The sequence below is a fragment of the Anomalospiza imberbis genome, chromosome 31 (genome assembly GCF_031753505.1).
Source record: "Anomalospiza imberbis isolate Cuckoo-Finch-1a 21T00152 chromosome 31, ASM3175350v1, whole genome shotgun sequence".
Lineage (NCBI taxonomy): Eukaryota > Metazoa > Chordata > Aves > Passeriformes > Viduidae > Anomalospiza > Anomalospiza imberbis.
Window position 1 is genome coordinate 1,112,189 of NC_089711.1, and position 23,622 is coordinate 1,135,810.

General features: G+C 48.1%; 1 protein-coding gene across 1 annotated transcript in view; it reads left to right on the forward strand.

Moving 5' to 3' along the window:
• LOC137463881 (E3 ubiquitin-protein ligase BRE1A-like) overlaps positions 1-22,497 on the forward strand; it is a 53,851-nt gene extending 31,354 nt beyond the window's left edge. The window contains exons 2-5 of the mRNA XM_068175263.1: positions 19,869-19,994; positions 20,876-21,016; positions 21,341-21,448; positions 21,885-22,497. Of these exons, the coding sequence (XP_068031364.1) occupies positions 19,869-19,994; positions 20,876-21,016; positions 21,341-21,448; positions 21,885-22,061 (552 nt within the window). The 3' untranslated portion in view covers positions 22,062-22,497. The remainder of the gene's footprint in view (positions 1-19,868; positions 19,995-20,875; positions 21,017-21,340; positions 21,449-21,884) is intronic.
• Positions 22,498-23,622: the final 1,125 nt, after the last annotated feature.

Below are 23,622 nucleotides of genomic sequence, written 5' to 3' on the forward strand. Positions count from 1 at the left end.
CACCTGCCACGTGGCAGGGGGAAATGGAAGGGATTTGTTCTTTTCTTTCTTTTCCTTTTCTATTTTTAAACAAAGTCTTTTCCCATTCTTTCTATTAGAAACCATTAACATTTTGTAATAGCCTTTCCTTGCAACCATAACCATTCCAGTATTCTGCATTTCCTTACTTTTTAAAAGTTACTTTCTCCAAACAGAATCTTTGCAAGCTCACTTTGAACCCAAAACTGGTGGTACACCTCCTGCTCCAGCTCCTGTTCCTGCTCCTGAGGGTAAGTCTGCTTTTCAAGCAATTGCAGTCACTGGGATGTGGGTCCCCAGCCAGCGTCTCCCTTCATGCTGCACGGCTTCTGTAGGCAAACAACACTTAAATATAAACATCAGGCGTAGGAATGTGCCCCCTGTTGACGGAGTAAACAAGTTACCCTTTGTCTCCTTAAAAAGGAAAAAAGCCCAGAAGGTTCTCTCCTCAGTTTGGTTAAAAGACACCTCATAGGACCTTGGGGACTTCACCTCAAACTTAAGGATAGCTAATTGGACAGGAGCCAAAAAGTCCCACCTAAGCAATTCCCTAGAAAAAGAAGAGAACAAAACAGTTCATCACTTTTGTGAAGTGTTTTAGCAGGAGCAAGAACCTCTTGCCCTGGCTCGGGTTTTCTTGGTAAAGAGCTTTTTTATTTTGCCTTTTATTAAAACTTTTTGTTTCCAACACTGTCACAGGAGCCATCCTGCTTCTTTATGCCACCTGAGGTAGCTGAGCTACCAAGGGTATAATGATTATCTCTGAGAGCTTAGGAGACCTGGCTTGAAGAGAAAAAGCATTAATAAGGGAACATTAAAACTAGTGCTAAGAGAAACGTATTCTGAGACTTTTTCCAGAAGAGAAAGGGGATGGTGAAAGCTAGCACAGGGCTTAAAATTACTACAGTAATTTTTTTTCTATTAGTCCCTATTTCCTTGGATATATTTGGTTTTAGTTTGGGTTTGGTAGCTTGGTTGGTTGAATTCTTTTTGTTTTGGGGAGTGATGGTGGTGGATGGGTGCATGTTTGGTTTATGGCTGTTTTTTGGGGTTTTTTATTTTACTATTTCATATATCTTTCTTTGTTGTGTTTTTTTTTTTTTAACCTAAGATTTTTCCTTCCTTTATGTTAAAAACAAATATTTGTAACAGCCTTTCCTTGCAACTACAACCATTTCAGTGTTGAGCAGTTCCTTGTTTCTTAAAATGAAAACATTTTTAGACTGAAAATTACTTTCTCGGGATAGAATCTTTTTGGGGTTGAATTGGACACCAAGTAGCCAGAGCACCTCCTGCACATGCTCGTGACAGTGATGGTAAGTCTCTTTTTCAAGCAATTGTGGTCACTTGGATGTGGTTCCAAGACAGCATCTCCCTCCATGCTGCACGGCTTCTGTAGGCAAATACAGCAGTACTTACATGTCAACATAATGGAGCAATACAGAAGCAAACAGAAGCATTCTGAGCCGTTTTTCAGAAGAGAAAGGGGATGGTGAAAGCTAACACAGGGATTAAAACACAGTGATTTCTATGCAACAGGGTTGATAAAGGACTGACCCAAATTTGTAGAGAGTGTGGGTCTCCAGGACGGTTTGGAGGGATGAGAGATCTCTGAAGTCAGGTCTTAGAAGATGTGGTTTATTAAAAGGGATGAAAGGCCCTGCTTGGAGTTGCCAGGCGCAACTCGTGGCAGGCCCAGGGAGAGAGGGAGAGGGAGAGAGAGGGAGCGAGGGTTCCAGGTGAGGGTCCCAGGGGAAGGTCCAAGAGAGCGGCCGGTCCCTCGGGCACACCTTATCAGGGGGCTTCAAGGTGGGCTGGAACAGGACTTGGGCCAATGGGGTCCCAGATCTCTGATACTTCAGGGGAGGGTCACAGGTGTGGGATGAACCATACATTGGGGGTGAGACAGAGCATTCCATTTGACCTTTGGACCCATCTGCAGGTAAAGGGCATTGTTTAATCAGAAGGGGGGATTGCTTTCAACCTGGCTATACTATTGCTTTCTAGTTATTCAGTAGTCAAGGTTTGCTATTTCAAATCTAGTTCTCATCTCAATGTCTGGATTTTCCAAATCTTTTGCCAGGCAATCATAGTTATAAGGTTTTCCTATTTCATCTTCCCCAACACAAATTAACAAGAGGGATATTTGTTAGAGCTACCATTACACATCACACATTTTAAGCAACCTGTACCATCAAGCCCAAAGCTAATATGGCTCCGTGTTAAATATTCCTGATGGATTACACATCCTTGCGTGAAGATGGAATTAGGATTTAAAGCCAGTATTTATGCATATACAAACATTGTGCAAGAACATTGCATATTCCAAATGGAAACTAAATATTACCTGCACAGGGTAAACGCTGCAATAACATGAGTACACTTTTCCCATCTGGTTCACAGGCAGCTCAACCAATTCTCTGCTTGCAAATAATCTCTTCTGGCATCTTTTGGGGCCTTAAACCAGGAATGTCACACCTAAAGACTGTGGGACCATGAAAATTCCTCCAGATACAAACCAGTCTCCAGGTGACACAAGTGACTACGGCAGCCTCCAATAATGTAGCGGGACCCAGGTTTGCTGTGTTCTCTTTGTCATCGTGGGTTTGTAATTCAGACTCACAGAGGGGCTTGAGTTGGAAGGGACCTTAAAGACCCTCGAGATCCAGCCCCCTCTGCCACGGGCAGGGACGCCTTCCACTGGAGCAGGTGACTCAGAGCCCCTCCAAGCTGTGGCAAATACCCAAGGACCCCTTTTTCTCTGTTTTGAAGGTCAGCTTTCCATGCTCACATTCACAGATGGCTCCAGTCTCACACAGAGCATTGCTGGCTGGTCACTCTTATCTCCACAGCCCAGTAGAGATCCTATTTTGGATGGCTCTCACTGCTCCCAAGGCCCCAGGGAGCAGCCACTGCCTCGCCTCTGTCACCCGAGGACACAAGGAAAAACATTGCACTCAGCTTTGGTCACAATGAAGAGACTAATTTATTTCTTCTGACTCCAATCATTTCTAGTTTTCAAAAGGTGCCAGTGGATTGGAGGGTGAGCGTGCCACCTCTCCAACGACACTGGACAAACTACCAGTCTATCAAATTTCTCTGCCTCTATGAAGGAATGCAAAACAAGAGGTTGTTTACAGCAAGTTGCGTGAGAAAATTCTCTACAAGAATGTAAACTCAGAAGGCTTTAGAAAATCCTGAGAAATCAAGGCAACACTCCTCCTTCTGCTTTCCCTTCCAGGATCAGTGATTTCCTGTCGCTTCTTCCATGTCTGACACAACTGAAGAGATAAGGGGCTGAGGATGCAGCTTCTGGCAGATAGTTGATAACACTCAGCTGAGTATTTTATTCTCCTGCCACTGAGTTGTCAGGCTGCTTACACAAAAAAAATCCTCCTGCTTGGAAAGGGGCTGGTGTGAGCAGCAGGAATTGTTGCTGGCTGGAACATTTCAAAGAGCTGGACAAAAGAAGCATTTTGTGGAAGGCCACCAGCTGCCCTCTGTCAGCAGCACAAGGTGTGAGGTCCCCCTTGAAGGCCATCCCTGCACAAGGACAGCCTGGCCTCCTCCAGTACCCAGAACACCTTTCAGGCTTTCGGGCTGGCCTCGTCCCTCACTCTGGAGAAGCAGGTTGCTGTTGGAACTCTCATAGCCACAGCTCCCGGCTGGATTGCCGTGTCTTACCACAGACAGCCCTGGAGACAACAGTACAGACAGGCTCCATCTGCAATAAAAGGGGACTTGGTTCCAGCTTTTCCCTTGGACCAGCGTGCAGCAAGCACACCTGGGCCTCATTCAGGTCTGTGTGGGCTGGTAGTCAGCTTCTGCTGGGAATTTAAAGCTTTTACCCTACTTTCCACAATAAAGAATGGAGCAAACCCAGCTGCACCAAAACCCAAATTTCACTCTAACAATCACAATTTTCATTTTCCTCTATTCAAGCCTTGAAGAAAACAAACTTTACTTGAGTGAGCTGGAGGCACAGTGTCCTCCAAGATCATTCTTGAGTAGGACAACATTCCAGGGGAAGCCTGGCAAAGCCAGAGTTTACTGATGCTCAGGAAGCTTTGCAAAAGCTTCCACCTGCAGTGCTCTTGCACCCTCCTGAGCTCCTGGAGCCCTGAGTCACCCCAGGCACAGTTTGGACAGCAAGGGGATGGTTCCGTTTGGGACATGTGGGGACAGGAGGAGGGAAGACTTTGCAAACACTGTCACGAGGGCAGGGCTCTTTTCCTTTATGGTGCCAAGTGGTAGCACATAATCTTTGAGTTATTGTCAGGTGCTGAGGGGCACAAATTCTCAGTGAGACGGACAGAGTGTCTCCACTCACACAGCAAGGTAAGTGAAGGGGAAAGCGCAATCTATCTTTCACGGGAGGTGTTCAGTTTTTAACAAAATATTTTTGCAGGAGACCTGCCTAGGCAGCGGTGATTGAGAGCATTTTATCAGACTCACAGAGCATCCCCACATCTGCTTTGCCACATTTGCTCTCTTTTTTTCATGGTGAATGATTTCTGCTGCCAGGGTGGCTCCTGCTCGGAGTTCTACTCCCAGTGGAGTCCCGGAGTCTCCTCAGCAGGCCTTTGCAGCGAGTTCTGAGCCAACGCGTGGCTCTGCTGCCATCCCAAATCTGCCCTTCCCTTGCCCAGCCTGAGTGCAAGTGGGGCATGTGCTGGGCATGGCTGGAGATTTTCATGGCCAAAATCCTCCTGCATTTACATCTGCTCGTGGCTCTGGGTGGCACAAATCACAAAACACCCACTGCAGTTGACAAATGGCATTTCCTGCAGATTGCTACAGCCGCACTGCTGATCGACAAACACACGAGAATCCATTTCATCCATTGGAAAATGTCATTTATTACAAATTGCTACAACCACACTGACAATACAGAACTATGCAAATCTCAATTTAGGTTAAAACCAGGAATTTATTAGATTATTACAACCAGTCTAGGTAAAAATATACAAATACCAACTTCAGTTAATAAAACTTAATTTATTGCCCACCTCTACAGCAACTAACTATACACAAAGGTTAATTACGTGTTTAACAACTTAATTTATTACATATTTCTACAAGTGTAGAGCCCATATAGAAATAAAGAAATATGCATACCCTCTCTAAATAGCCCTACACTAAGAATTCAATCAGTAGACTTATACAACAATGCCCTCCATCCATCTTAAAATAAAATTAAATACATATGTACATGCACATATATATAAATGCACATACAAGTATAACAGTCTACAGATGTAAATATAAACATCACATGCTACATACAACAGACATACATACATATATATATATATATCAATAGATATATAAACCAAACCCGTCTATAAATATACAAATATCACTGTTCTAAGGTAAATACCCATCCAACTGCATCAACACAAACATAACTGCAACATAACTTAAAACAGAACAGCAAGCAGAGGGATCCCAGCTGCCCCATCTTCAAAGCCTCTCCCTCGGGCTCTTCCTCCCGTGCAGAGCAGCTCTCCTGGACAGGGACGGCAGATGGCACAGCTGGGAAGCAAAGGGAGCACTGAGTCAGTATGGGGACGTTTTCCTTGGCAGCAGCTGCACTTCCATCAGGGAAGGGAAGAACTCAGAGCCTCCCCAGGAGGGTCAGAAAGAAAAAGCAGCCGAGCGGGCCAGGCTGTGGTGAGCGCAGCCGCGGCGGGACTGTCCTGCAGCCCCGGCAGCCCGGCACAGCCGGCACAGCTCCCGGGCCCTGCCGGCACAGCTGCCTTGCCCAAGGACAGCCCCTGTGCCGGCCGGGGCAGCTGCGCTGAGCAGCCCCAGCACGGGCAGGGCCCGCTGCTGCCCCGCCGGGCAGTGCCCACGGCCACAGCCCACGCCACCCTCAGCCCCACCCTGCCTCCCCGGCCCTGGGGCCTCACCCGGGCTCTCTCCAGCGGGGCAGCAGCAGGTCCCCGTTCCCTGCTCTTGCTGCTGGCCTTCAGCTTCTCCCTGCTGGTTCCCGTCAGTCTCCGGCTGTCCTCAAGGTCTCCACTGCAGCTGTGGCAAAAGCGGAGGCTCTGCAACTGGTTCCAAGGCCTGGCAGAGCTGCAGTCCCGGAGCCCTCTGTGCTCCCTGCCGGCCCCCTCCATCCCCTCAGCCCCGCCATGCTCTCGGCAAAGCCCCAGCCCCCTTCAGTTTCTTCAGCCCCTCACAGTCCTCTCAGCCCCTCAGTCCCTTCTGACCCATCCCGTCCCCCTAGACCCGCCACCCCTCGGCCTGTGCCACTTCCCTGTCACCTCAGTGCCACCATCGCCCTCGGCTGCCCCACAGCCCTCAGCCCCAGCAGCACCTCAGGGTCACCGTCCCTTCAGCGTCACCGCCCCCTCAGCCCCCTCAGTCTCACCGTCCTTCAGCAGCTCCTCAGGGGACACTGCCTGGGGCCACCGGCAGCTCCCACCGCTCCAGGGACGCCCGGGGCTGGAACTGCTGCTCCGCCCGGCCCGGCCGCCAGCTCGGACCCAGCACAGGGAGAGGGGACACAGGGGGCACGGGGGAAAAGCAAGAGGTGAGGGAGGAAGCAGAGCAGGGGAAGAGGTTAAAAAGAGGCCTACACCTATACAGATATCAATCTATGTAACTAAACCCCCACATATCAATATAAATATGCCTATCTACAAATATAACTATTTATATGTAAATGTAACTATACACATGTATAAATGCAACTATGGACATCTACAACTATAACTGCACATCGAAAAATATAAATATATACACCTAAAACTAAAAATAAATTAACTAGACAAATCTCTGTCTATGTAGATAGATAAATATAACTACATAAATCTATAAATACAATACATATATCAATAAATATAGCTATACACATCTATAAACATAACTCGAGACAGAAGAATTCCACCTGCCTAATGGTCACAGGCTCTCCCTCTGTCTCTTCCTGGCACACAGGGCAGCCCTCCTGGACACGTTGATCACATGGGATCTGGGAAGCAAAGGGAACACTGAGACAACACTGGCCCTTGTGCAAGTGTCCCTTGAGCACCAATTGTCCTTCTATCAGGGACATTAAAAGATGGCCTGAAAGGCAGACTCTCACTTGGCAATTTGAAGCCTGCTCTTTAAAGAACAGGGATCCTTCCAAGTTTTCAAAACGGAACTGTGTAAAGTATTTAAGTATCCTAATAATGTCTCAGCACCCACAGTGCAAATGGCACCCACGAGAGCTTGAAACACAGACAGTCCCAGTGACAGAGAGACCACAGTCCTCACTGAAATGCCTGAAGGCTGCTGGGGGCTGAGGTATGAACCAGACTGGGACACCCAGCTTGGTGGCACAACTCCCACAAGGTCAGGTTTATTCCCTGCTCTCTTGCCACAGCAGAGGACTCAGTGCCCAAGCCTCTGGCGAAGCGTGGAGGGCAGAGCTCGGGCAGGTTGTGCATGTGCCTTTGAACTAAAGGCACCAGGAAGCACCAACCCTGCAGACAAGAGCTCAACTCTTCTCGTCTCCCTTCCTGCCAGAGGCAGGCTCAGAGCAGCCGTCTCACACCTCTCTAAACCAACGGGGGCTCTGTCCTTACCAGGCTCCTCGGGCTCTGGGGAACTGTTCTCGCAGCTCTCGGTGCCAGATGAAGTTTCCTCTGCTGCAGCCCGGTTCACAGGCTCCCCTCCTGAAGACTCAGGGGACACATTCATATTGCCCTTGAAAGAACAACAGAAAAAAAGAAAACGAAAGATCATTCAGTATTTTGCTGGAATCACATCAAGGATACGGTTACTCTCCTTCTCCATGTAACAGCGTTCCAAAGCTTTCAGCCCAGCCTCTTCCATTCCCCTCCAATGGGTTACCTGAGCAGAGGGAGACCTTTCAGGCAGGGATCTCCTGATCTCCCGGATCATTTGCTGGACGGCAAAGCCAAGATCCCCTGGTGGCAATTGCTCTTCACCAGGTGCATTCCAGGCTGAGCCGGAGGCCATCGATGCTGCACAACCTGCACTGCCAGGTGGAGCGCTGGGGGCTGAAGTGCCCGAGGTGGCTGCAAGAATCCAAAGACATTGGTCACACTCCACAATGTGGCTCTGGGACACAGATCTCTGTTGCTGCCTTGGATCAAACATCACAGGAAGCAGGCAAGAAAACCAGGCAGAGAATCTTTTGCCTTTCTAGGTGCCCCTTCTAAATAAGCTTGAGAATTTCGGGCTGAGAATGACAGAGCCTTGTGGAAAAATACTTCAAACAGTCACTTTTCATGACCTTTTGGGGAAAAGCAAGGCTACAACTCTTTTCCTACCTCGCGGGTCGTGGGCTGGGGGCTGCTGCTCCCTGTGGAGCTGCTGGAAGCTGCAGGGCTGGATCCTGAGCACCTCCCGGTCGATCGGAGGCAGCTGCCCCCCGTAGAGCTGCTGGAAGCGGCTGCGAGGCCCCTCCCGCCCCTGCGGCAGCAGCGGCTCCCCGTAGAAACCGAAGAAGCCGCAGGGCGGGATGCGCAGCACCTCCCGCTCGGCGGGCGGCGGCCGCTCCCCATAGAGCTCCTGGAAGCGGCTCGGCCCCTCCCGCCGGGCCGGCACCGGCCGGTCCCTGTGCAGCAGGTGGAAGCCGCAGGGCGGGCGCCGGGCGAGCAGCGGCCGCTGCCCGGGGGGCGGCTGGAAGCGGCCAGGCCGGGGGCTGCGCAGCTCCCGCCCGTCCGGCAGCGTCCGCTCCCTGTGCAGCAGCAGGAAGCCGCTGGGCGGGCGCCCGGGCGGCAGCGGCGGCCGCTCCCTGGAGAGCGGCTGGAAGCGGCTGCGCCCGTCCCGCCCGTGCGGCAGCGGCCGCGCCCCGGGGAGCTGCTGGGAGCCGCGGGGCGGGCGCCTGCGGCCCTCCCGCCCCGCCGCCGGCCGCTGCCTGTTGGCCGTGCTCCGGCGCCTGATGCGGAGCAGGAGGTCGGGGCGGTCGCGGCGAAAGCGGGGGTTGCTGTAGTGGAGCCAAGCCCCGGCATCGCCCGGCGCAGCTGAGCCAACCCGGCCCGGCACCCTGCGGAAGCCGTAGCGGTAGAGCTGGCGCACGAAGCTGCGGAACTGCGTGGCCCTGAAGGTGTGCGGGGCCGGGCCCTGGGAGTCGCCCGGGCTGAGCAGCTCCCGCTCGAAGAGGGAGCGGTCGATGAGCAGCCCCCGGGCCCGGCTGTCCCAGCGCACGGAGCGGACGCGGGGGCTGTTCGCCAGGCGCCACAGCTTGGCGGGGAAGGCGCTGGCTCTGAGCCCGGCGGGCAGCGGCAGCTCCGCCATGGCGCCGCTCGCCGGCTGTCGCCACAACGGCCCCGGCGCAACGGCCGCGGCTGCGCCGGCGGCGCGCGGCCTGAGGGGGGCGCTGCGCTCGGGCCCGCGCGCGCCCAGCCGCACTGGGCGGGGCCGTGCCTGGGCTGTTCTTGTCAGGTGCGGTTCAAAGGCTGCAGGCGCATTGAGGAAGACATTCTACCTATTTGCATCTCCAACCTTTGAAAAGCCCTTGTGTATGAAAAGCTCTGCATCAGCACCAAAAGCTGGTCACAGTGAGACCCAGACGAATTAGCCTCAAGAGCTGCTCTTTGTTCTCTGATTTTGTGTGTCTGCTCCTTCCGGTGCAGGAACACGGGGAAGAGAAATTAGGATGTAAAACCAAGAAGTGGGATCCACAGGCCTGTACCTTGGTAGGTATAGGGATCTGGGATGGCCCCACATTCCTGACAAACTTGATGGGCAAGACACTGAGGTTACTTTCGTTGCCTTCCCTTCCCCTGCCTCCCCCCTTCAGATAATCAGTTTTCTAGAAAGAGCTTTTTCTTTGTGTAGCATCTGGTACCTCACAACCTCCAACATGACTTGTTTGGAACAAATGAATATTGCTCTTTTCATCAAAACACTAGGAAATAAGTATTTCAGGCCAATTTTGTAAGTATTTTTATCAAGGCTTTTATGTTCTTATCTCTACACACGAGCCCAGAAACATATTATAAAAAAAATGTAAAATGTCTATCATATCTTAAACAAAAATGTTTTGCTTCAAAGCTCCAAACACCAAATCCTTCAACAAATCAGTCTTCATTTAAAAGCACAAATATAAATGGGAAACTGTCAACCACCTAATAACTACTATTAAGCAAGTATTATTTCTGGTGGCTGTCTGAGGAGTTTCTCCCATGTCAAATGCAAAATACGGATTGCTCTGAATTAGTGCATCACCAACTGTGCCTTTTCCCAAAAGACTCAACTTACTGCTGCCCAACAAAGACATGCTATTTTCTCCTTCAGCCACTGCTCCAGCCTGATCCCCTGGGGACAAGAGATTGCTGTGGGTTTCTGTGGGAAGGGGAGTGGCACAGGCACATCAGTGCCTGCAGACTGTGGCAGAGGGGAGGATCTGCTGTGACAGCAGGTGCACGGGAGACTGGAGATGAGGTTTTTTCTTTCTTGTCTAAGACACTGAATTTAGAGAATGTTTTCATAAAGAATACTGTCACCCCTTTACTTTTTTTACCCCAATACTTACTAGACCTGATAAATGTTAATTATTTCCATACATTCTGTTTCTCGGTGGTTTAATTAAAAGCACAGAGAAACTCAGTTCTTTCAGAAATGAGCTTGAAATAAGCTGTTACTTTAGAACAAACCCAAAATGTGCATTGTTTCTAAGTGTTAAAATTATGTCCACCGAGAGAAACTCAGTCACTTCCAAAGTGAGCTTGAAATAAGCTTTTGTTTTAAAACAAAACCAAGACTTTTTTCTTGCTAAGGGAGAACAGGAGTTTCCCAAACTCCTCCGTGGAACTAATACAAATTGTTTGAAGTATCCATTTGCTGCCAGGAGCAGAGGGATGCCAACCTGGGCAGAGTTCACACAAAGCTCATTTCAGTAGAAAGGTGATACAAGAGTGACTGGGGACGGACAGAGGGGCTTTGCAGCTCTGCTGGGGCTGCAAAGTTCAGGCTGCTGTTCACAGCTGTAAAAGGAACTCCTGCTGCTCTAGCCAAGGGGTTTGAAGATGCAGACATTTGTCAGGGTGTGTCTGAAAATCCCTCATGTTTGCCTCACGACTGTCTCCAAGGACTGAGACCCTAGACCCTGAAAAGTAGCTCTAGCCTGGCTGAGGTGGAAAGTCTGCCTAGCCTTAAGGACTGGTATGCGATGCCATGGGAACTCAGTGCGAGAACAATGGACTGGTCATGGTGGACTGAGCCCTAATCAGTTCGTCCTGTACCCTCGGTCCTGTACTCTTGGTCCTGCACTGACGCGATGGTTACAACTGGTTCCCAAAACAACGAGTCCACACCCACCGTGTAGCCAGGAGAGCTGCTGCTTCGGCCAGATGCCACCCGCTATGAGGAACCCTTTAAAAGACTGAAGGAGTTTTGAGGACTTTGTCCGGACCCCACCTGGAGAAGACAGCCTATGAGCATCTCGTCAAGCTCCGAGGGCCTCGTCTCTTCAGACTGGTAGCTATAATCCCCTTCCCCTCTTTCTCTATCTTTCACTCTATCTCTTTATTTCTCTCCCACTATCGCAGTTGTTGGCACTAAATAAAAGTGCATTTTTGTTTAAGCAAAGTGTTGTGTCCCCTGCTGTGTCTTTTGTGCTTTGAGATCTCCAAAAAGAACCTATCAGGGACCCTGCATGCACTTGCGGACCCTGACATTAAATAGGCGTAGTCGGCAGGATCTTGGTAGACAGATTAAGGGTTGCGGGTTGTATGTAGTTTGTAACAGGGGAAGGACCCTCGCTTCAGCCGCACCTTAGCACGCCACGTCCAGTGAGCGCTGTCTAGAAAGCAAGGGGGGCGAGTGGAATTTCCCACAAACTGCATACACCCAGGTGAAAAGCATCCCCTGTCTTCAGGATTTTTAAGCAGATCTCACTTGTACAAAAGATGGGACTTTGTTGTTTTATTTTGTGTGTGTGTTTTTGAGCTGTTTGGTGCAGTTGAGGAGACAACTATTTGTAACTAAGGAGTACCTCCCAAGCAGTTTTGGTGCCCTCACCCACTCCAGGGAAGCGAAGGGAAACAGTTTTAGCTGTGCTTGTGTGTAACTTAAGAGTACCTCCCTGAAAGTGGTTTTGGTCCCTTCACAAAATGAGTGATAACCTCAATGATAAAACTAAAGCTGGATTTTATGCTTTGCTAGCTAAGCACAATGCCAAACCTTCTCCAGGAGGAGAGGAATGGGCACAAAGTAACTGGTTTAATTTGGATAATGTGGTTGATAGAGTATGTGCTTTACAACATGATACAAAATTCAAACTGGGCAAAAATAAAATCATCTTGTGCTCAGTTTTGGGAGCTTGTCTTATGGCAGCCGTAGAAACTCGCTTCAAGCGAAGAAGTGAGGAACATGCTATCATAGACTCCCTCCAAAATTTAGTAGAAGTCTTGCAGAAAGAATTAGAACATGAAAGGAGTATTAGAGAGGAGAGAGATAAACGGGTGAGTGAAGAAAAAGCAGTAATAGGCTCCCTACAAACCCTAGTAGAAGTTTTGCAGAAAGAATTAGAATATGAAAGAAGTCTGAGAGAGGAGAGAGATAAAAACTTAAAACATGTAGAATCACCAAAAGAAGTAGAAGAGAAAGAAGCACACCACATTAAACACATATACCCCCAGAAAGAATTGGTACACATACAAAATTGTGGAGAATCTTGTTGTTCTAATTTGAGACCTCTCATTAAAACAGAATACAATTTTATAAATGAAGAGGATTTTGATCCTCACATTACTACCAAAGAAATACCATACACTGCCACTGAATTAGCCAAATTAAAGAAAGAATATTCACGTCTCCCTCAAGAATCAGAGACAGAATATGTGTTTAGAGTCTCACTCACTGGAGGAGATCAAATTAAATTAACAGAACAAGAAGCCAGTGGGTATTGGGGACATGGTGTCTTCCTAACAACGGGAGATAAATGTGACACATGGTCCCTGACACAGCGTGTGGCTTTTTGGGCCGGGGGAATGAACCCCTTGGAAAGGGGAGACCCCATAGCTATAATTAGTACCCCCGACCAACTCCTAGAAAGTGTGCACAAAGCTGCTTGCCTGCAAATGATTCATGAAAATAAATTAATTCCTGGTTTTGAATCCCTGATGCAATTACCTGTGAAGCCCAAAATAATGACCCTTTTAATTCAAGGGCCTCCAGAATCACTCAAACCTACAGTGATTTTAATTCAAAAAACCACAGCAGCTGTATGTCCTGTAGGAAGACCAGATAGATTTCCTAGTAACCTGAACAACCCATTTGTTCCCCTGTAGGACTTGTTGAGGAAAGGGGTAAAATGGGATTGGACTCCTTCTCAGGAGAAAGCATTGCAATTGCTGATTTTTGAAGCAACAGCTTATCAAGCACTTGGCACTGTCCATCCTACAGATCCTTTCCAGGTAGAATGGGGATTTGCCTCCTCAGGACTGTCAGTACACATGTGGCAGCAGTGTCCTGAGGGCCCGACAAGGCCTGTTGGTTTTTATTCTCGTGGTTTCAGAGACACTGAGAAAAGATACACTACCTAGGAAAAGGGGCTGTTTGTGGTTAGTTTGGCTCTCATTGAAGTGGAAAAAATAGCACGTCAACAACCTATTGTGCTAAGGGGCCCCTTCAAGGTTATTAAGACAGTCACTAGTGGAACCCCCCCTCCTGACGGGGTGGCTCAGAGGGCCTCAGTTAGAAAGTGGTATGCTCAGGTTGAACATTACTGTAACTTTTTCTCAATGACAGAAGGAGATGTAAAAACTATAGCAATCCTAGAAACTGAGAGCTTGGATATCAGCCATGACAAACCTGCCTCTGTAATCAAAGTAGCTCCTCATTTCTCCCCTGAACAATCAGCAAGTTTTTGGTTCACTGACACCTCTGCTAAACGAGAGGGGAAGGTGTGGAGATACAGGGCAGCAGCCCCCCACATTTCTTCTGGTGAACTAATTATTACTGAGGGAGAAAGCAGTGCTCAGGCTGGGGAGCTGACAGCTGTTTGGAGTGTTTTCCAACGTGAGGTACAGAATACCTCTCTTGTCTGTAACTACACTGACTCCTATGCTGTGTACCAGATGATCCTAATAATCCAGCACATTACCCTGCCAACCTGTTCTGGTGGACCTCCCTTACTATAGGGCTAGTACCACTTGTGCTAAAACCCTCCCTGAATAAACATGCATGGACAGCTTCTGATGCTCTAAGAAAAGAACACTGGATAAACACACGCCGGATAATTCCATCATTCTAACCTTTTCTGCCTTATAGTGGCAGGATTCTGTTGTGTTTACTTTTACAGAAGAACTCCGAGGGACATGAAGGCCACCTAATCCATGATAAAACTGGTGATACTTTTCTGCATCCTACCACAACCCCATGGCCAGAAACCAGCTGAGTGGCCATGGTCTGAAATAATTGTGGTAGCATGCCAAAAAGGTGAAAGGATCTCTTTAAGCACAAAAAGGTTTGTACACACCCAAGCGTACAGGGTTATTGGCACAATTTCACATTAACACAAACTGTAGAAGTAATTTGGTTTTGGTCCAAAAATACTGAAGTGCTTTCTTTTAAGTTTAAAGTATTGATTTAAATACTGGGGAGGACTTGATGTTAATGTAGTAATGCCTACTATACCCACCACCCAACCACCAGTTATGCTCACCCCGAAAATCTTTGAAATCGGACCATATGTAATAAAGAAAACTGGCCAACAACAAATATTGTTCAATCTGGCATGGTCTCTTAAACAAGTTAAATTACTGATGCAGAACAGTGTTTCAGAAATTCAGCCAAACTGTTCACCCTTTTTGCAAACTTCGTTTCAAGGGTGGACCACCTGGCTGCGAAAACAGAACCCTTCCAAGAAACGGATGGCAAGAGACATAACCGGTGTTGTGGGAAAAGGATTGGGAATCCTAAACAGTATTGATTCAGAAGTATTGATGAATAAACTAGTTGCCACCACAAGAGACTTGACAAAATTACAACAACCCTTGCAGTCCTCTTTATCCGCCCTGGGAACACAACAGTGGTTGTTATCGAACATATTACCAAATTGGGAAAAGGTAAATGTGAATGATCACAAATTAATAATTGATGCACTTAGTGTTGCACAAAACAACATTTCCCTGGCCCTTAGCTGCATCCAGGCACAGCTCTGGATGCAGACAGTTGTTGCCTCAATTATAAGAGAAGGTGAAGAAGGCATTTTCCCTACTGAAATTCGAAAAATAATTTGGGACAATGCAAATGATTTTGAAAAGGAATTCCAATCCTGGTGGAACTTGGTGAACTTCACTTGCAGCCCAAGTACAAACACAGCCACAGCTTTTGTGTTAACGATATCTAATGCTTCAGTGCATTTGATTTTCCCTATCATTGCATTAGGACTGAATCATGATGGAGCTATTCTCTATCCTTCCGAGCATGGAGAATGGGCCCGTCAAATTGATAAGAAATGGCAAACTGTAAATTTAGAATCTTGTATTGTCCGGGAGCATCAAGGTTTTATTTGTGAAAGCAATGCAATTATAGCTCAAGACATTTGTTTGGACACAGAGCAGAATATTTGCCATTTTGAAGTTCACCCTGATGAGACTCCTGTAACAATATTAGTGTACATAGGTAATGGGTATGTGTGTGTGTGGACTGCTTGTGATGTAGTGTTTATAGAAAATGTAGCAGTGAATCCCAAGAATCATTCAAATTGTTGTGTATGTAACTTTACCACGATTACAGTATGTGATTTTTCTTATACTGTCCCAGTTATGTCTTACCACCTTTTACAATCCAATTTTACACTAAATCACCAGATATTGCATGCCTCTATTGGAATGAATTTTACTTTGATTAAGCAATTGTTGCTTCACCAGGACTTAATTGAAATTTTAGAAAAGGTCAAGAAAAATGGGCAAAAGACCCTGGTAACAGTCCATCATGATGTGAAGGAGATACATCACGTTTTAGAAGGAGTAAAGAAGGATGCTGAACACAGATGGTGGTATACTCTTTTTGGGTGGTCACCTACTGCTACAGGCATCCTGAATAAAGTGTGCCATCCTATTGTTGTTCTTTTGATCTTGGTTTTAATTGGTTTTGTTTTATCAGCCATTTTATACATTTTGAATTGGAAAATGATGAGGCAGCTGACCCGATTGGCATCAATTATAGATGCAAACAGTTCAGTAAAAACCCCTTTTGTTAAAGACATTCCTAGAGTTATTGACACAAGAAGAACTACACAAGCAGTAAAAAAATTAGGCCTGCGACAGCAAATTAATTAGAGTTGTTTGTTGTTTGTTTTGATTAGTATTGTTTGTTTTAATAATGTTAAACAGTGATTAAGTTTTTGTTTGGAGATTTTTGCTTAAGAAATTTGTAAAAGAATTTTGTGATTTGTTTTGATTGTTTTCAAAGAAATTGTTTCAATTATAAGAAAAATTGTTATAATCAATATTTATCATTATTTCCTATTCTATCTTTTCTTAATCCCTGTCCTTGTTTCTTTTACTTTTTCCCTCTTCCTCTTCGATATCTTTTCGGTTTCTGTTTTTCTGGGATATATGCTGCCAGACACTGATGAGTCGAGCCCTGAAGACTTTGTGACAACGCTGCAGACCTTGCTGATGGAGTACTCTCGTCGCCAGTTGTGAGTCACGGGGTGGTGTCAGGGTCTGTCTGAAAATCCCTCATGTTTGCCTCACGACTGCCTCCAAGGACTGAGATCCCAGACCCTGAAAAATAGCTCTAGCCTGGCTGAGGTGGAAAGTCTGCCAAGCCTTAAGGACTGGTATGCAATGCCATGGGAACTCAGTGCGAGAACAATGGACTGGTCATGGTGGACTGAGCCCTAATCAGTTCGTCCTGTACCTTCGGTCCTGTACTCTTGGTCCTGCACTGACGCGATGGTTACAACTTGTTCCCAAAACAACGAGTCCACACCCACCGTGTAACCAGGAGAGCTGCTGCTTCGGCCAGATGCCACCCGCTTTGAGGAACCCTTTAAAAGACTGAAGGAGTTTTGAGGACTTTGTCCGGACCCCACCTGGAGAAGACAGCCTATGAGCATCTCGTCAAGCTCCGAGGGCCTCGTCTCTTCAGACTGGTAGCTATAATCCCCTTCCCCTCTTTCTCTATCTTTCACTCTATCTCTTTATTTCTCTCCCACTATCGCAGTTGTTGGCACTAAATAAAAGTGCATTTTTGTTTAAGCAAAGTGTTGTGTCCCCTGCTGTGTCTTTTGTGCTTTGAGATCTCCAAAAAGAACCTATCAGGGACCCTGCATGCATTTGCGGACCCTGACAGGGGCACAGCAAATAATAAGAGAGATTTGCAAAACAGACCAACAGTATGGCCCACAGAGCCCATGCTTCCGTGGCCTTTCAAAGGCCGAACTGGGGAGGACTGTACTCGTCCCACATGATTTAAAACAGCTTTTTTCGTGCCTCACGACCTCTACAGAATTCAAACTGTGGGAAGTGGCATGGAAACAGCTGCTGAAAGAGGCCCTCCCAGACTTGCATGCTGATCCAAACACAGCAAAGGATGCCAGTGGCGTGCCAAATACCACTGAGCATCTCCCGGTGAGAGCCAGTGGTCTCTGGCCCCAGTCCAAGCTGCAGTAATCCCTGTGGAAGTCCTTGAGAGAGTCAAAGATGCAGCTGAAAAAGCCTTCTTTGCCCTTCCACCTGACGGCCCTGTAGTAAGATCACACAGCTACCATCAGAGCCTTTTTTGAAACTGGTGGAAAGGTTAACTAGAGCTATTGAAATCCAAGATAGGAAAGAAAATGCAAGGGAAGAAGTTTTAGAGGAAATGGCATTTGCAAATGTGAATGAACAGGGTCAGCTGCAATTCTGAGCTTACCTTTAGAACCCCCCTACACTAAAAGATATGCTTCTAGTCTGGAACAGGAAAGTGCCTCTGAGGAGTGTGGCTCAGGACACCAGACCAAAGCTGCTGCCAAGGCCACAACAGAGAGTCGCCGTTGCCAGCCCAGCGCCCATTCCATCAGCACAGCGGCACACTGGGCAGCAGCGAGGACCAGCAATGGTTGACCCCACAAAGCCATGCCTGCTTTGTAAGAACCTTGGGCACTGGGTTAACCAGTGTCCCCTGAAAAAGCAATTGGATCAATTTAAAAATAGCAGGGGTGGAGAACTACAAGCGCTCCCAGGGGGTCAACAACAACAACAAAACTAAATGGGGTGCTGTGCAACCACGGGGCTCTGGCACCTCTGGGACCTCAGAGCCTGCTGTGACCTCAGCTTGCTGTGACCCCAGATCCTGCTGTGACCTCATGGCCTTAGCTGCACCCCAGAGTGTGCCCCCATCTATACAAATGGACTGCCCTGCCTGTAAATGTTTGGCTTGATCCAAGATCATTCCTCAGCAAATCCTTTCTTTTGCCTGCTGGCATTGACTGGGGCCCAGGCAACAAAAGAACAGGAGCTGCAGGCCACCCACACAGCTTTTCCTATTAATGAGCACTGAGCCTTTCTTTTTGCAAACGGAGGGATGCTGGGGGGATTTTTGCCCCATCAGGCCGAGGCACAAGGCTCTGCCTCCTCCCAAGGAACAGAGCCAGCCCCCTTCAGTGCGAGAGGGCGCGGCCTCAGCTGCAGCCCCGGTGCCTCCTGTGCCCCAGGGCACGGCCCTGGCTGTAAATGTCTTGGGCTGCAGCTCAGGGCCAGGGCGGAGCTCAGCAGCCTCATCAGAGCCCGGGGCCGCGGCCCTTCCCTGCCGGGGCCCTTGCCTGGCCCGGCCCGGCCTGAGCAGCCCGGCCTGGCCCCAGGGGACGGGCTCTGCCCGCCCGCTGTGCCCGCAGCCTTCTGGGCCCAAGGGTTTGCAAGAGGCTTTCTCCCAGCCCTGCAAAACCTTGGCCAAGTGTCCCTTTGCTGTGCTGAGAAGAGTAAAAAACCCCTCATATTTACCCTGACGCACAGCTCATGAGGGATCCCTGCACACCTTAGGAGAGGCCAGAAATATCCCTGTGTGCCTCGTGAGGGATCCCTGCACACCTCAGCAGAGACCCCAAAATGTGGCAAGCACATTTCTCTCTCTCTCAGGATTTTTATAAAGGTGCACAGAGAGAAGTGAAAGAGAAAACAGTTTCTATTTCTGCTCCTTGTTTTTCTCTTGTGGAATGTGTTTGGAGAATTGTTTACCTAGAGCGAATGCCTGGTTGGATCACGGTGGATTGTTTGGGCCTGATGGCCAATTGGATCCACCTGTGTCTGGACTCTGGAGAACAGGGTCACGAGTTGGGAAAGAGTTAGATATGATAGTTAGAGAGAGTAGCATGTAGTTTTTAGTATCCTCTTTTGGATAGTATATTAATGTATCATAGCATAATTATAATAAAGAAATCATTCAGCCTGCTGAACTAAGTCAGACATCATCATTCTTCCCATTGGGTTCCCCGACATCTACAACACATGCCCCAGAGGAAGTTATCCCAGGGAGGCTGGGACTAGATGATCTTTAAGGTCCCTTCCAATCCAGGCCATTCTATGACTCTGTAGTCATAGAATATGACTGTCCTGTCGTCCTTGGAACCACTGTGGTTCCAAGGTTCCAAGGTTCCAAGGTTCCAAGGTTCCAAGGTTCGCTGCCTTGCAGCAAGTCTTTAAGCCGCTGTCCAAAAATTAAGAAATCTTTGTTGCAAATATTTGACTGCTAAGCTTTAAAGTGTTGACCATAGAGATCTGGGTACAGCTCTTTGGATACAGGCACAGCTGTTCAGGGAGAAAAAGGCAAGCTGAATGTGTGCTCCCTGGTGATCGGGAAGCAGGGGTAGTTTTAGCCTGCAGCTCGAATGACAGCTCTGAAGACCCACAGAGCATACATTAATTCCTTCTGTTCCCTCTGTCTCCCTTCCCAAGGTGGATGCCCAGCTGCAGGTTGCACGTAAGCTGGAGGAGAAGGAACACTCACTGCAGAGCAGCATTGGAACGGGAGAGAAGGAGCTGGGTCTGCGAACACAGGCCCTGGAGATGAGCAAACGCAAGGTGAGTGATGCCTTCGTTTCCTCTTGGGTTGTGAGGTGGAGCTGCTGCCTTGTGAGAGGCATGGAAGGCTCTGAGCTCTCACTGGGATTAGAGAACCTGGTATTCCCTGCTTTTGGATGAGTATATCAGAAGGCTGAGGAGTCCTGGAGAGAATTATGATTAAAGTACTGGAGACTGATGTTTTCCTTTGATAAGGAGAAGCAGGTCATATGTTTTTCTGTGTAAACTGTGGTGAAGAGAGAGACAGCAGCCAGATGAACTGGGGTCAAAGCTTTTGCTGCAAAGATGGGATAAACAAAAGGAGATACAGCTGGGGAATGTGAATATTTTCAACAAATGCCTAAGACGAGTAAAGTAACCAATGTTACCAGTAAAATAAGTCTAAGTTTATAGCTGATGCTGCCTTTGTTGTTAAGTTTTAGTAGAAATGCAGAAATTACATTAAAACAGGCAGAAAGGAAAGCAGGAATATCCCTGTGAAGAGGAGCTGGGGAGAATTCAGCAGTGACCTGTGTTTAGTAGGACAACTTGTGGTATTAAGGGCACTTGGTTATAAAGTCAGAAGGGAACTGGCGAAGAGAGATTGTTAGAAATAGGTATCGTGCAGTTCTGTCTAGTGCAGCGATAGAACTGCCTCTGAACACTTTAATAGAGAAGACATGGAAGCTGGAAGGCTGAAAATAGGTTAAGAAGAGAATTGGATGATCACTGGTGTTTTTGTAAGAGATGTGCCTTGCAGTGTGCCAGGGTTTGGCTCTGCCCAAAGGAATCTTGAAGCTAAATGATTAGAACTTGTTGATAATAAGGTAAGAACAAGGGACTAGAGACCACTAGAGCTGTTCTTCTGTGCTTGGTCCTTATATACTGGTTTTCTTTCTCAGGCCATGGATGCAGCCCAGCTTGCAGATGATCTGAAGGCCCAGCTAGAGCTGGCTCAGAAGAAGTTACATGATTTTCAGGAGGAGATTGTGGAAAACAGAGCAACTAGAGAGAAGGAGATGTTCAACCTCAGAAGGGCTGAGGTATATACCCTATGCACAATCCTTCAAGATCTGTCTGCTTTAGTGTCCTTCTCCTTGTACACTGAGCTTGCAGAGGGTTTCAGCTGAACTGCTCTTGGTATCCAGTTTCACTTTGACTTTGGCTTCATCGGGTCTTGGCTCTTTCAGATTTTGTCCCCTGATAACTGACAATACTTGTGGCATCAGACGATCATGTTGTCTCTTGGATTATAGGGGATGAAACTATGGCTAGCAAGACTTAGCCAGGTGCACGTTCTCTTTGGTCCCTGAAGAAGCTGACAGAGAATGTACTGCTCCTTCACTTGGTCTCCTGTTTTTCCGCAGGAAGATATTTCTAGGTTGCACAGAAAGCTGGAGACCACAAAGAAGCCTGACATGGTTCCCAGCTGTGATGAGATCCTGATGGAGGAAATCAAGGATTACAAGGGGAGTGTCTGTGTCCGTCAGCTTCCCTTTTTACTTTAGTCAGAAGGTGTGTAGGCACACTTTCAGTGTCTGACATCTCTCGTCTGTACTCTGGCACTGGAGAAACCACCTTGTCCTTCTGAGGAATGGAAGTACCGACATGTTGAGACATCTCTGAGCACTGCAGCTGGGCTGCAGGGCCCCTCACAGCTCTGAGTGTGTGTCTGTGTCTGTGTGTGTGTGTCTGTGTCTGTGTGTCTGTGTGTCTGTGAGTGTGTCTGTGTGTGTGTCTGTGTGTCTGTGTGTGTGTCTGTGTCTGTGTGTCTGTGTCTCTGTGTGTGTGTGTGTGTGTCTGTGTGTGTCTCTGTGTGTGTCTGTGTGTGTCTGTCTGTGTGTGTGTCTGTGTGTCTGTGTCTGTGTGTCTGTGTCTGTCTGTGTGTGTGTCTCTGTGTGTGTGTTGCAGGCCTGCCTGTCGTGCCCGTGCTGCAACATGCGCAAGAAAGACGCGGTGCTCACCAGGTGCTTCCACGTCTTCTGCTTCGAGTGTGTGAAGACGCGCTACGACACGCGGCAGTGCGAGTGCCCCAGGTGCAACGCGGCCTTCGGGGCCAACGACTCCCACAGGATCTACATCGGCTGAGGCCCTCTCAGAGCCCCTGCTGGTGCTGAGCCAGCCTCCTTCCCTCCCTCTCAGCTTCTGCTGCCTGAGCTGCAGTGTCTTCTGGGAGGAGCCTTCGGGGTCTCCAAAGAAATACACTCTGGATCTTGCTTCCTTTCTTGGCCCTGTCCCTTTGGTCATGGCCTCAGTTTTTGTGTGCTCTTTGTGCCTGAGAGGAAGTTTCCCATCCCTTGCTTTCACACTGCCAAGGCGGGAACGTGCAGCTGAAGTGCTGCCTTGGTGGGATGGAAGCTGAGCTGCAGCAGAGATTAGTGAGAGCTTTATTTGAGGGCTCTGCTTTGGATGCTAATTAAGTCCCATCAAGGAATGGCACTGCTCCTGGGAGGGAAGCGTTTCCCAATTAACAGGCCCAATAGAGACCAAGGAAATTAATCTGTAGACTCAGTGGAGCAATTCCTTAGGTACCTGTGCACCTTTCCGAGTCAGGGCAAGAACCCTCGAGGGCTGGTGCACTAGGAAACCCTACCCCAAACAAACACGTCTGAATATCCACCAGAGGAGAAAGGAGAGATCTTGGAGACCCTTAGAAAACAGCATTCCACTGACAAGCCCTGGTTGATGTGCTCACCTTCCCCTAGGCTGAAGCATTGCTGCCATTGTCCTTCTCAGAAAAGGGCTTTTAGTGGTTCCTTTGCTGCAGCTTTACCACAAAGATTGACCTTGTTATGTACAAATTCTTCTTAAAGCTGTTCTTTGGTTTATTTTTCTGGTTCTCCTGCCTCTGGTACTGTTTGCTCTCCCATCCTTTGTCCAGTTCTTGGAAACATTTCTCACAAGCTTTAAACTTCTACAGTAGAGACACTTGATCTCTTCCTTCCTCTCCTTTCAAGATATGCTCAGCTAGAACAACTTTTGTCCCTTTGGCTCTATCCCCAGTAGCTTATTCCTGACACAACGGGAGGGCCAGGACGCTGCATTATTTCTGCAGCCATTTTGTCATGGCTGCTGGGAATTTTGGCAGGGATGTGGTGTGGCTTAGAGTCTCGGTGCTCCCTGTGCTTGGAGGGTTTGAAGCCTGTTCCTAAAATCCAAACGGGAACTTGTTGATTTGTGACATTTCTTCCTGGGATGTAGTGTTTAAGTAAACTTAATTTGCCTGGAAGGTGCACCTTTCAGAAGTTTGTCTCATGGGTGTCCCTTCCCTGAAGCATGGAATCTCCTGCCTTCCTCCATCCCCTCCCTGCAGGAAATACCAGATACAAAGTAAAAGGAGTTCATCACAGGCTCTTACACTATTCATTATCTTGGGGAAAACATTCAGAATATATGAGTAAAGCCTTGTAAATGATGAGGAATCCTGAGAACTGAGAAGGAGCACTGCATCCTGCCTTTCCAAGGGGAACCTGGGCTGCTGAGAGTTCCTGCTATGGTGTAAGAGCTGTTAGAAGGAATGAGAGTAGAACCCGCTCCCCTTTCCCTGGAAATTGCTCCCGGGATTACAGGTTCTGGCAGCAAGTTGGCTAAGGAATGATGTGGTAATGCTGCTGGTAGATTTTGGGGTACAGATGCTTCTTCATGGCAC